Source organism: Eutrigla gurnardus, assembly GCF_963514095.1.
Source record: "Eutrigla gurnardus genome assembly, chromosome: 19".
NCBI lineage: Eukaryota > Metazoa > Chordata > Actinopteri > Perciformes > Triglidae > Eutrigla > Eutrigla gurnardus.
In genome coordinates, this window is record NC_139930.1 from 24,059,327 (window position 1) to 24,071,826 (window position 12,500).

At 41.6% G+C, this 12,500-nt stretch overlaps 3 protein-coding genes across 5 annotated transcripts in view; 2 read left to right on the forward strand and 1 right to left on the reverse strand.

Annotated features, from left to right (window-relative positions):
* The window catches only part of pum3 (pumilio RNA-binding family member 3), a 94,148-nt gene that overhangs the window by 20,459 nt on the left and 61,189 nt on the right, over nt 1-12,500 (forward strand). The gene's annotated exons all lie outside the window — the stretch shown is intronic.
* tmem267 (transmembrane protein 267) lies at nt 1,160-5,159 on the forward strand. 2 transcript variants are annotated; one of them, XM_084034838.1, is made up of 4 exons: nt 1,160-1,214; nt 2,146-2,608; nt 2,828-3,195; nt 3,534-5,159. In XM_084034838.1, exons 2-3 carry the CDS (start codon nt 2,201-2,203, stop codon nt 3,161-3,163), a joined length of 744 nt encoding a protein of 247 aa, XP_083890964.1. In that variant the 5' UTR covers nt 1,160-1,214; nt 2,146-2,200; the 3' UTR covers nt 3,164-3,195; nt 3,534-5,159. The 2 variants fall into 2 exon arrangements, with proteins under 2 accessions (XP_083890964.1, XP_083890963.1); XM_084034837.1 differs by having other exon boundaries at nt 2,828-5,159.
* LOC311029989 (ras-related protein Rab-27B-like) overlaps nt 6,121-12,500 on the reverse strand; it is a 38,088-nt gene continuing 31,708 nt past the window's right edge. For both annotated transcript variants that reach the window (XM_084035435.1, XM_084035434.1), the window contains exon 6: nt 6,121-10,227. In XM_084035435.1, the coding sequence (XP_083891561.1) occupies nt 10,041-10,227 (187 nt within the window). In that variant the 3' untranslated portion in view covers nt 6,121-10,040. The remainder of the gene's footprint in view (nt 10,228-12,500) is intronic.

The following is a 12,500-nucleotide window of genomic DNA, read 5'->3' on the forward strand; positions in this document are numbered from 1 at the left end:
GGGTTCATTAACAGACTGTACTGTCCGTACGTCAACGTCACTCATGTGAGCCCGCTTTTAGTGTATGCTCGACACAGAGACAGCAGGCTACTAGTTTGTAAGCTACCTGGCTCTAGCAGTTCGCGTTAGCGGCTTATAGTCACTCACGTTAAGTTAACGTTAGTAAGCTGGTCAAAATTGATCATGGATACATTTGTTTTTAAACGTCGTCGGACGGAACAACCGATGCGGTGGCGGGCGTGTTGGATAAAACTACGGACGCACCGTTGACACCTGCAGGGGAAGATGACCACTCGGGTCCCGGCTGTTAACGGAACTATTCACGTTTCGCTGTCTCTGTCTCTCTCTCTCACTGTGTGCGTGATTATAGCTGTGGGAGGGTGTTGTCAGCGCCGCCGCCAGGATTCAATTTCAATGTACGCACAGAAACGGCAAATACAACAACAAATGGAAAAATACTTTTTTAAGACAAAATCTAATGTTTTCAGTATCAGTGAAATCAGTAGGCCTAGTGTATATCATGGTGATAGGCCCCGGTGCAAATCGTTTTTTGTGCCCTCCATCCCCGACCTAAACACAAGCGCACGCTTGTGAGCACTCCACGCACGCACACACACGCTTGGACACGCACGCACAGTACGGTATGATAACTCTGCCGGCCCGGGGAGAGAGGCATGCATCGGCTCGGCCCACAGTGCTCAGCAGCAGAGAGGTGACGAGACTAGAGCCGAGCTGTATTGTGTAGTGGAGAGGGGCCAACACACGCTATGCGTAATTGCGCACACACGCGCGATCGTCCTCTCAAATGCGGCTGCATCCGGCCCGGTTCAGCAGCATCAATTTTTTTTTCCACCTTCAAAAAAAGTCCTCCCAGTGCGTACTGGATTCCGGCTGGCAGCGCCACTGGGTGTTGTTATATATTCACATTGAAATTCTGACATTGATTTGAGCCCCACCGTCGTATGAGTTAGCCCCACCGTAGTTGAACCAGAAAAAATACTCTGGCGCCGCCACTGGTTGTATGATGTGAAGCACTTTGAGTCTGCCTTGTGTATGAAATGTGCTATACAAATAAAGTTGCCTTGCCTTGCCTTGCCTTCCACCCATGGCCTGTAGGTGGCAGCAAAGCACCACCGACCATCAATACAGTACCACAAAACACAATCGAAGAAGTGTCGAGCCTGGCGATCGGATAACCAATGCAGGGCAATGGGGTGAGTATCGTTCTATATATTAATGGTAGATCAATACATAATAAATTAACATTTAAATCACACAATAAGCGACTGAATTACACATTTTAATTGCAAGCAGTCATGTTGTGAAAATCAGCGCAGTCACAGCGGAGCTGATCGTGACAGCTGCTGTCCGCCTACACAAAGCAGCATCGCTCACTGTCACTATTAGCCACTTAGCTGCTAGCTAGCTGTCACCGTCCGTCCTTAGCTAGGTAAGATACGGTTATCTAACATGTCTTCCTTTTAAAGGGGTCTGACGTTAACTGTTAAATGTCAGACGACAGAAATAACGTTAACCACAGTAACGGTGTGGCTAAACACACACAAATACTCGATTAGCTAGTAGCTAGCTAATTAATATTTCATACTCAGGGGAATAATGTTTTTTTTCCAAAGCAAGCGTTACATCAGCGGTACGTAGCGATGAGGTACATTCAGATAGACTGCCAGTTGAATGTGTCCTACATTTCACGGAATTGCGCGAGAGAAGGACCTATTTTTATGTCCCTTCTGGGTGCAAAAGACGAGCAATGAACAGGGGTCTCTGACTCCAACACGCTGTTCTCTGACGGGAAACGAGGAACTAGAAACGTTGTCGAAATGTTGCCTCAGACCTTCATTGTTCATGAAACAGTAGATTTTATTCAGTGACTTCTTTGCCAGCTGTGGTTCTGAAGATGAACCTTCTATTGTGAATGTGATGCAACCATATTATTCTTTTCAGTTGTTGTCTTCAATGCTCAATAAGTATACAATTGAGACTGCATTATACAGTATATAGACAGAGATCTCAGCACTGTATTTGGACTGTATATGGATGTTTTTTGTTTACATATCGAAGCCCACCCGCTTTAATTCCCGTCTTTGATTCTCCCTCATTGACACCTCTCCTTCCTTCCTTCTCCAGTCTACCTGACCTTTGCTGACCTTCAGTGGCGATTGGCAGACAGCCATCTGTCAACATGCAAGGATTCTACTCCAAGCTCGACTCCTCGTCCGCCTCTTCCCCTTTGTTGGGGATGGGCCTCGGACTGGAAGGCGCCCCCGTACCTCTCAGCCTGGCTGTGGAGACGGAGAAAGCTCAGGCCCTCCTACAGACATTCAGCTCCGCGTCTCTGCTGGCGTCGGCAGGGCTCGGGATGTTCTGCGTGGTGGCGGACCACGCCCTCCAGCTGTCCGTCATCCAGAACCACCTGTGGCTGCGCGCTGCCTTAGACAACGCCACGCATGGATTAGTGGGGTTGTGGTCATGGGCAGTTGTTATTGGACTAAGGAAAAAGAGTGATCTGTATGAGGTGCTGCTTGCCGGTCTCCTGGCATCAATCATAGACCTGGACCACTTCTACATGGCTGGATCCCTGTCACTCAAGGTAAGCCCTGCTGCCGATTTAGACCACTTTTACATTTTACTCTGTTTTACCCAGGTTTTATAGATCAAGAGTAATGTGTGATGCTCTTTCTTTTATTAACGTGGATTTATACAGTAAACTGATGTAAAAACCTGACAGAAAGCTTGCTTTTTACTCTAATAAGAGGGTTGATTTTACTGAAGAACATGTTACAAAAATCCCTCTCCAACTTTCTTCTAGGCTGCCGTCTCACTCCCGCAGCGTCCTCCTCTTCACTGTTCCTCTCTCATCCCCATCCTCTGTCTCTCGCTTCGCTTCCTCATGTGGATCGGACGCCTCAAAGATGCGTGGTGCTCGTTGCCATGGATGCTTTTCATTTCCATGGCGACACACCACGTCCGCGATGCAGTGCGCCACGGCCTGTGGGTGTGCCCGTTCGGCAACACGGCGCCACTCCCGTACTGGCTGTACGTCAGCACCACGGCAACGCTTCCTCACCTGTGTTCGGTGCTCATGTATCTGACGGGAACCAGGGATGTGATCTCCACCAAACACGGGGTGGCCATTGATGTTTAGAAGTCGTCGACTTACCGTCTCATGCTGATCTGGTATGGATTGTGGCCAAAAACGTTGCTTATGTTTAGCTGTTTCATACGACTTTCAAATGCTTGAAATTACTAGAGAAATGGAAACTAAGAATCCAAGTTTTCTTTCTACCCGCAAGGATGAACAAACTTTCACCGAAAAATGTCAAAATAACAATTGGCTTTTCGAATCGTTCAAGTATGTGTGCCAATCATGGATTATTTTCTCTGAGATTTTTCTTTGTATTAAGGAAATGTATAAGAATCTTGCTCACTTGCATCTGGAGAGTGATGCTTATCTCAAATAACTGTCCTAAGTGTTTGGGAGTGACCCTTTAAACCTTTGACTTATCGTTTTGCAGAGCCGTTGCCTGCTCTCTGTTCATCCAGAACCTTGATAGGGGCCCAGAAACTGTTTCTTTGCCCCTCAACTCTTAACCCGTCATCACCTGAATTATCACGTCCTCGTCCTAAGAAGGAACGCTCAAGGAAAAGACAACCAAAGGTAATTCCCAGGCTGCATGACACTGACTTATTGTATCGGTGTCACTTTCACTCCCAGCGTGTGTCCAACAGTATATTACCACTATTATTCAACGGTGCATATAACATGTAAAATTACATTTATTGTAGAGTATCTTTTAAATATCTCATTACAATTTCATGTTCACCATTATTGGCCACCAAGGATCTTTAGCTGTTATTAACACTTACACACACACAGACTCATGTATACTGTGTGCATGACAACGTGAGAAGTGAGAAATATTCCACTTTCACTGTGATGGAGAGATACTGTGCTCAAGATGCTGTACAACTTACTGTGGATTGTTGGCTAGTTGTGTTCCCCCTGTATCAATGACACCAAATAACCTGCTTTTTTCTTTAGTCCAGGAGTATTAGTTTTTGACAGATTTGGCTCAGGAGGAAATTAATATATAAAGGGATATCGATGAGGGACGCAGAGAGATACTGGGTTGTTGTGTTACAGAAATATAAAACTGGAGGAAATGTAGTCTAGTGGCTACGTTAACTTGAGGTATATTCTCCCACTGCAGCTGCTGTAATTATGCCGTGATTCAGTGACTGATACAGTTCATACTACATATTGAAATTACCCTGTCGGCTTTTCAGTAATTAAATCCTGACCTTACCGAAGGACAATTACTTGAACTATTTGTCAAACGTGAATATCATCATCCATGAAGACGCAGAACAGTTCGAGGCAGGAATTCATCACACTGTTTCAGATGTAGACTGATTACATGCATTCCTGTTACCTTTACTATTCTTTACATGATGTATACTATGTGGTAATGGGGTGACTTGTATGGGTTTTAGGGACTTCCACTTATTTGAATGTAATTCTTTGAGTGTAGAAGAGATGGTGGACTCCTCAAGAGGTTTCTTTCAGTCTGTAACAATCCTTTTGAATCGGGAGATATTTAGTTTAGCTTTCGTGACATAATCACAGAATTCTTAAATATCCACCAGAAAACAAAAAACATGTATTTTCATTTCTGTTTGAGTTTTTGGTTTTTACTTGTGTTCTTGTGAAGCAGCTGGTGAGGTGATTGTGAGGTTGTAATGATGATTGTTGTCCACTAGGCTGCTGCAGTGAGCTGTAAAAGTACACAATTTGTTAATTTGGTACTAATCAGGCCTACAGTTGGAGAATTACACAGTGCGTTATAGAAGAAACAGCTCATGTGACTCAAATTTAATAATGTATTTGTTGAATTTCAGAAAGAAAACGTGACACAAACTGTTCCATGATAGTAACCAGTTATTTTGACTTATTTACTGCTGCTTATCTTTACACTGTTACCTTCATAATGTAATATTAAGTTGAATTTTGCACATTTCTTGTTTAAATTATTTTTTGTATCATTTGTTTAAGATGTTTTTTTTTTTTATGATAAAGTATTGATTTCAGTGGTGGTGAGGTAGTTTTAATGTAGTGGTCTTTTTATCCCAATAAAATATATCCTGTGTATGTTTGTTATTCTGTGTTTGTGAATCATGCATGCTAGCCATAATACGTTATAACTTTGTTTTTATGACTTTTTAACACGATAGTATGACTTTATTACTTTTTGTCCACAAACTATAATATGACATACTGAATTAAGTCTTTGAAAGTCTATTTATTTCAATCAATGAGCACGGTATGACTAACTGTCCACACACATTAATCAACAAACAACAGATTCCAAGTCATTATAGAACTAATTCATCTCTAATGAGCCGTCAGATCAAACAATGCCTGGACAGATTTACTGCAAAGTCAATCAGTCGTCATTCATAACAAACGCACCGTTTTGATAAAATGCAAACAATGCCGACTCTTCAGAGGTTCTCATCGAAGCATTCATGTTCAGTTCCAGGTTTTTACACTTTCAAAACAAAGACGCCATTTTATTCGACCTACAACCGTCATGAGAAAACAGACTAAATCGGATATTTTTACTGAAACTGGACAGTTCAGCATCGATGTCAGAAACAACATTTTATTGGAAAAATAAAAATTGTCAAAAGATGTTAAATCAATATTTTATATAACTTTTATAAATACTTAAAGTAACATACTTAAATATGTTCTGAATATTTTCCATTTGTTTGTCAGAAATGTTTGACGTCTTGAATTTGATTTCTGTCTTGAAGGTACAGTGACTTGATGTTGTTTTATTTTACTGATTTAGAAATAATTTCCTGTTTTTTATTATAACATAGTATTCAAATCCAACTTTAAAGCAAAGAATCGCCGCATGTCTATATCTCAACTCAAATATGTTGTTGCAGTGAGGCTTTGTGGGCACCGTGGGTTACCGCTACCAGACGCTTCTCGAGGTTTGGGGTTTTCAAAAAAATGTAAAATGTCTCAACTTTTCTGAACTGCGACCAGCCAAAACCAAAGCAGACTCTTCTGGAAAAAAAAAAAACACGGGATAAAACAAACACAGATTTATTAAAGGCTCTGACATCAGAGACATTAAACGCATCACAGGTCATTTCATTCTTATTGTGTCAAACATGCTGATGGTGCAACAAACCCAACAGACACACACAGGCATCGTTACACACAGTGGAAACTGAAGGAACGTGTAAAAACCGCAGGCATCAGAGAGAAATTCACACAAAGGGGATTTCCAAAAATAATGTATCGGGTCTCTTTTGCCCCTGCTTCGTAATCTATAATCAATGCATGAAAATATTCAGGAGTTCACAAACTTTACAGAGGATCAGATAGAAGAGTTAGTAACAGGCACAACATGACTCTTCAAACAGTGTAAACTTTTAACGTGAACTCACAAACGACCAAAAAAGCAGTTCAAACTTGTGGAAGAGACGCTTTAAGACAAACTTGATTCAAGACTGAAAAGTGAATTAAAGCGAAAAGGCAAATTTTATGAAGCTTGAGAAAATATGAGTGACATAAAAAGGAAGGCTCAGATACAAGTTGATAAATTGGTTCGGAGGATTTTAACAATGAAAGATATTCATCAAATCCTCAAATATAAAAAAATGCCAGAAAATGAACTTGTGATCTTATTTCGTGTCCTTGCTTTATTTGATCAGAAGGTGTCAAGTTGATCTCTTTATCTTTTGTTTTTCCCTAAATAAATTAATTAAAACGAAGGCAGACTTGAGTCATAAGTCTGCTTTTTAAGATATTGTTTTCCTTATTTTTAGCCCATTGTTTTTGCGTTTATGGCACATTATGTGTGTGAGTTAAAAAAAAGTCACTGCAGATTTAACATATTATATACTGAAAAACAACTAACGGGACTCGCTTCATGTTAAAAGTTGGAGTAAATTAAAACAAATCCAGTTTAAAGAGATTTCCACTAAGTTGCAGTTTGCAAATCAGTATTTTCTGTGAACTTTATAGCACTTATGTTGCTGAGTAACTGGGAGAGAATGTGACAATGTTAGCCAGCTGCTTATGTCTTTATAGTCAGCAAATATTCATATTTTTTTACATACTTAAATCGAATGTTAAATATGGCACCGAGTTCAGCTGTTGGCAGGTGACCGTTATATTAAACAAATCAAAAACAGCACATAACATAAAAACACATGTAATCTGTTTGTGGCAGTTTTTAAACAGAATGAGGTTTTGGGTCGAAACAAAAATCCTTTTTTTAAATATATATATATAGCACACTGGTAAATGTAGGTGACAATGAGGTGAAACCAATTGCTTTATGATGCTTTTACTTTGGATTAGTTTAACAGATCCAGCGAGCACAATACAACAATTACCAATTCAAATAAAAGTAATTTAATCAAATATTCAAATTCAAAATGGTATATTCTTTAAAATGACCCCAGCAGTGTTTTACAATTAAAAGCTACACATACAGTATAGTTAACCTTACTGCCAACCCACTTGGCAGCCCCTGATTTCAGCACACTTTGAAAACCAACCACTATGCAACTGAATTGAGACTCTACAAAACCTCCCTTTGGCTCGCTGGAGCACAAAAGAAGAATGGCAGGTGGCAAGCGAAAAGATAAGTTCCCTCGTTTTTTGCTGCACCTCAACTCGGCTCAAGATTCTTCATGAAATAAGGCAGACCAAGGTGTTACTCGATATAATGAAAACGGTTGAGTTGCACTGAAAACGGACACAAAGCTGATTAGTGACATCTAAATGGCTTCTAAAGACAGATGTTCTCGCTGTGCTCAGGCGTCGCGTCATGGTGCAAAACATGGGACTTTAGAGATGAAATCTAGTTTCAACATGCCGTGATTTCATTAGGTTTCATAGCAGCTGTTTCAAGGTCTGGTACGAAATGATTTAAAAAAACAAAAACAATATAGTGTTAAGCAAAAACCAACAACAAAAGTTTATCAAAAATGTAACAACTTTTACTAGACTTCTTCAAGGGTTTATAATAGTGTACTTTTATGCTTCATGTCAGAGAGAACATTTGATAAAACTTGTTATGTGTGGATTAATTGGACAACCAAACGAGCACTATAGCAATGAAAACACAAATATAGAAAGATATGAAAGAAAGAAAAGGACATAACAGAAATATGACGACAAATCTTTGTTTTGCATTTAATACATATAAATAATTGGTCGCTTTATATTCTAACAACATTGGTCATGTATGGGGCCTTAAAGCGATATTTCACTTTGCCCCCCCCCTATCTGTGAATCGCCATTATCTTTTATAGGCTATGGATTACAATGACTTCATTTTCAGCAAGTGCTAGCAAATTACAGTGGCAATGTGTCCCCAGATCAGCTGATATTTGTTGACTTATGTCAAACTCCCACAGAGTTCCAAACCGGTTACGCCCCAGTGGAATAACGCTTTAAAAGCCAAGGCAGTAGATACATTTGGAACAATACGTCTACCCTGGTCTTAGACACTAAATGATATACATACATGTTGGCAGGTTACACAGGCTAAACTTACTAGAAATAGCTAATGTCAGATGGAATTCAGAGAAAACTTTACGATTGGCACAGAAAGCAACATCTCGATACTAGTACTCGTACTAATACTAGTTAGTAAGCTAGTAAGGATAAGAAGATGTTGGTTGTGTGGCACGAATTACACACACACAAAAAGCATTGTGGTAATGTTTTCTCTGTTTAATATCAGTTACTGAAACATTGTCTGCTTTACTCTCATAAGCTGCTACACTCATAAGCTGCTTTTGTAGATATTAGCATTAGCACTTGGTTGTTTGTGGCTAGCTAGCTACATGAGCTGCTAATCAGGAAGTCGTGAGCTGAGCTCGTCACGTCAACAAAGGTTTTTTTTTTAGGTTTTTTTTTTGTAAATGGGCTTCAACACAAGTTTGAAATTTATTAAGGGTGTCGATCGAAATGTGAATACATAATACTGCTAAACATAAAATTGATGGTGGCCATAAGGAGAACAATTTGCTCTGACCAGTTCTGTTATCAAATCATATAGGCTACTGCACAGAGACGTTTTTATTTACTGTTAATAATATTAAGTTTGATATGGGCCCAATATTTATCTGTGCAGCTCTTTGTGATTTAAGTGGTCATTATAGTTCCCATAAAGTTAGCCATTTAAGCTAGCAAACTTCCGTTAGCATAACAAACAAAATAAGTGTCCAAGACCTCCACCGTGACACCATAGGCAACTCCATGAAAAACACAATTTGGCAATTTTTTTTAGCAAACAGATGAGCCAGACAAAACTGCTGGGAACACTGACAAATGACCATCCTTGTCTCGTACGTGAACAGCATTGAAAACGGTGTTGGGTCACACATTTGTGAACGTTTCAGGAGAGGGCCATTACCTATAGGCTAATTTACACAGACACACAGCCTGATGTTAAGCTCTTTATGTCATAAAGTGACAGCTTTAACAGGAGACAAAACATAACCCCTGTGACGAACTGATCAAACATTAAATAGTTGAAATTAAAAGCTTTAAACGTCTCTTTTTGCCCCCACAGATCCATTTAAATCATTTACACCACTCGCGAGCAGAGACATCAGTAGCGTGCAGAGCTCAATTCCCAGGCTGCATGTTTTAAACGAGGCACATTATGTGTCTGACAGTGATGAAACTGTCCCCTCCTGTTTAATTTCCTCCAAAAACAGAACTGTATTACCTTGATTATCCACTAGAGGGGGGCAGGGTTGTATCGTTGCCCTCTGGCAGCCGGTTTGGGAGCAGAAAGGAGGAGAAAGGAGGGAAGAGAAAGTAAAGCGGAGCAGAGTATGGTTAAAGGTTAGTTTTTAGAATAGGCTGGACAGGAGAAGATGAAGAAACATGCCATCAAAGAAGACAGAGAAGGTTAAAGAAGTAGGGAATGTGGCGAGTAGAAAGGACAGGACGACATCGGAGCGCTTTCCTTCTTCATCTAACATGCACATTTCTTCTCATTGGGCTGCTCTTCGCCGAGCTTCGTGGCCCCGTTCCCATTGGCTGGCTCGGCGGGCGGTTTGTCGACGCACTGCTCCATCCTCTTCATGACCAGGTCCAACAGTGTTATCACCGCCTTGTCTACCTCCGTCCCGGTAGCCGCACTCGTCTCGAAGTACGGGATCCTGTGGGCAATAAGAACAAATGGAATTGTTTACAAGAAGGTTTAGAAAAACTTTCCAATTAATCTCATCGGTTCTTTTATATTAAAATGACCTTACAGAAACCATAACAGCAACAGTAATAAGGGACATTGTTCTTCCAAAGCTACATAATCATGTTTCGCCATAATGTTTTATGAGTGCTCCTCCAAATAATATTTCTCCTTATACAGTGTAATCTGCAGCCAAAGTGATTTTATTAAAATTGGTTCTGCTGACTTAGTTTGGCAATTAGTCCAAATAGATTTCCAAATGCACATTTCCTATACTAAATTAACCTCAGGAGACTTTGTAGGGACTAACAGGAACCAACCAAACTCGCATCTTAAAGTTTTGTCGTTAAAAACTTAGGTGTTGGAAGATTACATCACATTACAAGCGTGGCTGTTAGACAAGTTAACTAATTGAGATCCCAGCGCAAATCAACATAATTGAACTATCTATAAACCGATGGATTGTTAGTAAAATGATCAGCAATAAGGAATACAATCGACATTAAACTTTCCCCAGAGTTTAAGACAGAGGTTATAACTTCCTGGAACATAATTCTGTTGCTGGGTTACATCAGATCGAGGGCTTAGTGGGCTGGAATGACACCAGGAAACGATTTCTACCTCGTCTAACAGGAAGTCATTTGGCGAGACATCAGTGCTGCAAACAAGTCTAGTACTGCCCGTCTGTAATGTTGTGTCTTGTCTCACTGCTCTTCACTCTGTGTGTGTGTGTGTGTGTGTGCGTTTGTCTGTGTGTTTGTGTGTGTGTGTGTGTGTGTGTGCGTGTGTGCGTGTGTGTGTGTGTGTGTGTGTGTGTATGAAGGTAAATCGATGTCAAAACACTTAGAAAGATGCGCAGCAGCGTGTGTGTGAACGCATGGTTATTTGTTATGCGTGCGTGCGTGCGTTGTCGTGCGCAGGTTGTATGTCACGCGTAACAAGAAGCTGCGTACATATGAAGCAGCGTGCGCACGTCTGTCTGTCACTGTTTGACAGATGTTGTTACGCGTTCACACGCACGTGCGGTCGCAGATTCTGATGCTGCGCGGCCGGAAGTTGATCTGCTGTGCGCACCTACTCCGCGTAACATGAGCGTGTAGTGTAGTTGCCTCCCCTGGTTGACTGAAATGAACAGGCCAACTACATTACACGCTCATGTTACGCATGAATGTTACACGTAGTTACTCCGCGTAATGTGATCACAGGCGTGCAGCAGCCATCACGCGTGAACGTGCGCGTGAACGCGTGACCATTATAAGTCAATGAGGAAACTACATTACACGTCAGGCGCTGTGTGCTGCACAGGCGTCAAAGCACGCGGGTGTGACGCGTTCAGTTGATAGTTGCGCAAGTAATATGAAACGATTCTGACGCCATAGTGTGTGTGTGTGTGTGTGTGTGCGCGTGTGTGTGTGTGTTTGTGTGTGTGTGTGTGTTCGTGTGTGTGTGTGTGTTTGTGTGTGTGTGTTCGTGTGTGTGTGTGTGTGTGTGCGTGTTTGTGTGTGTGTGTTTGTGTTTGTGTGTGTGTGAGTTTGTGTGTGTGTGTGTTCGTGTGTGTGTGTGTGTGTTTGTGTGTGTGTGTTCGTGTGTGTGTGTGTGTGTGTGTGTGCGTGTTTGTGTGTGTGTGTTTGTGTTTGTGTGAGTTTGTGTGGGTGTGTGTGTGTGTTTGTGTGGGTGTGTGTGTGTGTGTGTGTGTGTGTGTTTGTGTGTGTGTGTGTGTTCGTGTGTGTGTGTGTGTGTGTGTGTGTGTGTGTGTGTGTTTGTGTGTGTTTGTGTGTGTTTGTGTGTGTGTGCGTGTGTGTGTGTGTGTGTGTGTGTGTATGAAGGTAAATCGATGTCAAAACACTTAGAAAGATGCGCAGCAGCGTGTGTGTGAACGCATGGTTACTTTGTTATGCGTGCGTGCGTGCGTGCGTTGTCGTGCGCAGGTTGTATGTCACGCGTAACAAGAAGCTGCGTACATATGAAGCAGCGTGCGCACGTCTGTCTGTCACTGTTTGACAGATGTTGTTACGCGTTCACACGCACGTGCGGTCGCAGATTCTGATGCTGCGCGGCCGGAAGTTGATCTGCTGTGCGCACCTACTCCGCGTAACATGAGCGTGTAGTGTAGTTGCCTCCCCTGGTTGACTGAAATGAACAGGCCAACTACATTACACGCTCATGTTACGCATGAATGTTACACGTAGTTACTCCGCGTAATGTGATCACAGGCGTGCAGCAGCCATCACGCGTGAACGTGCG

Coding starts and splice junctions, on each gene's coding strand:
- tmem267 (XM_084034837.1), top strand. CDS start 2,201: ATGCAAGGATTCTACTCCAAGCTCGACTCCTCGTCCGCCTCTTCCCCT. Junction 2,609..2,827: donor CTGGATCCCTGTCACTCAAG/GTAAGCCCTGCT, acceptor ACTTTCTTCTAG/GCTGCCGTCTCACTCCCGCA.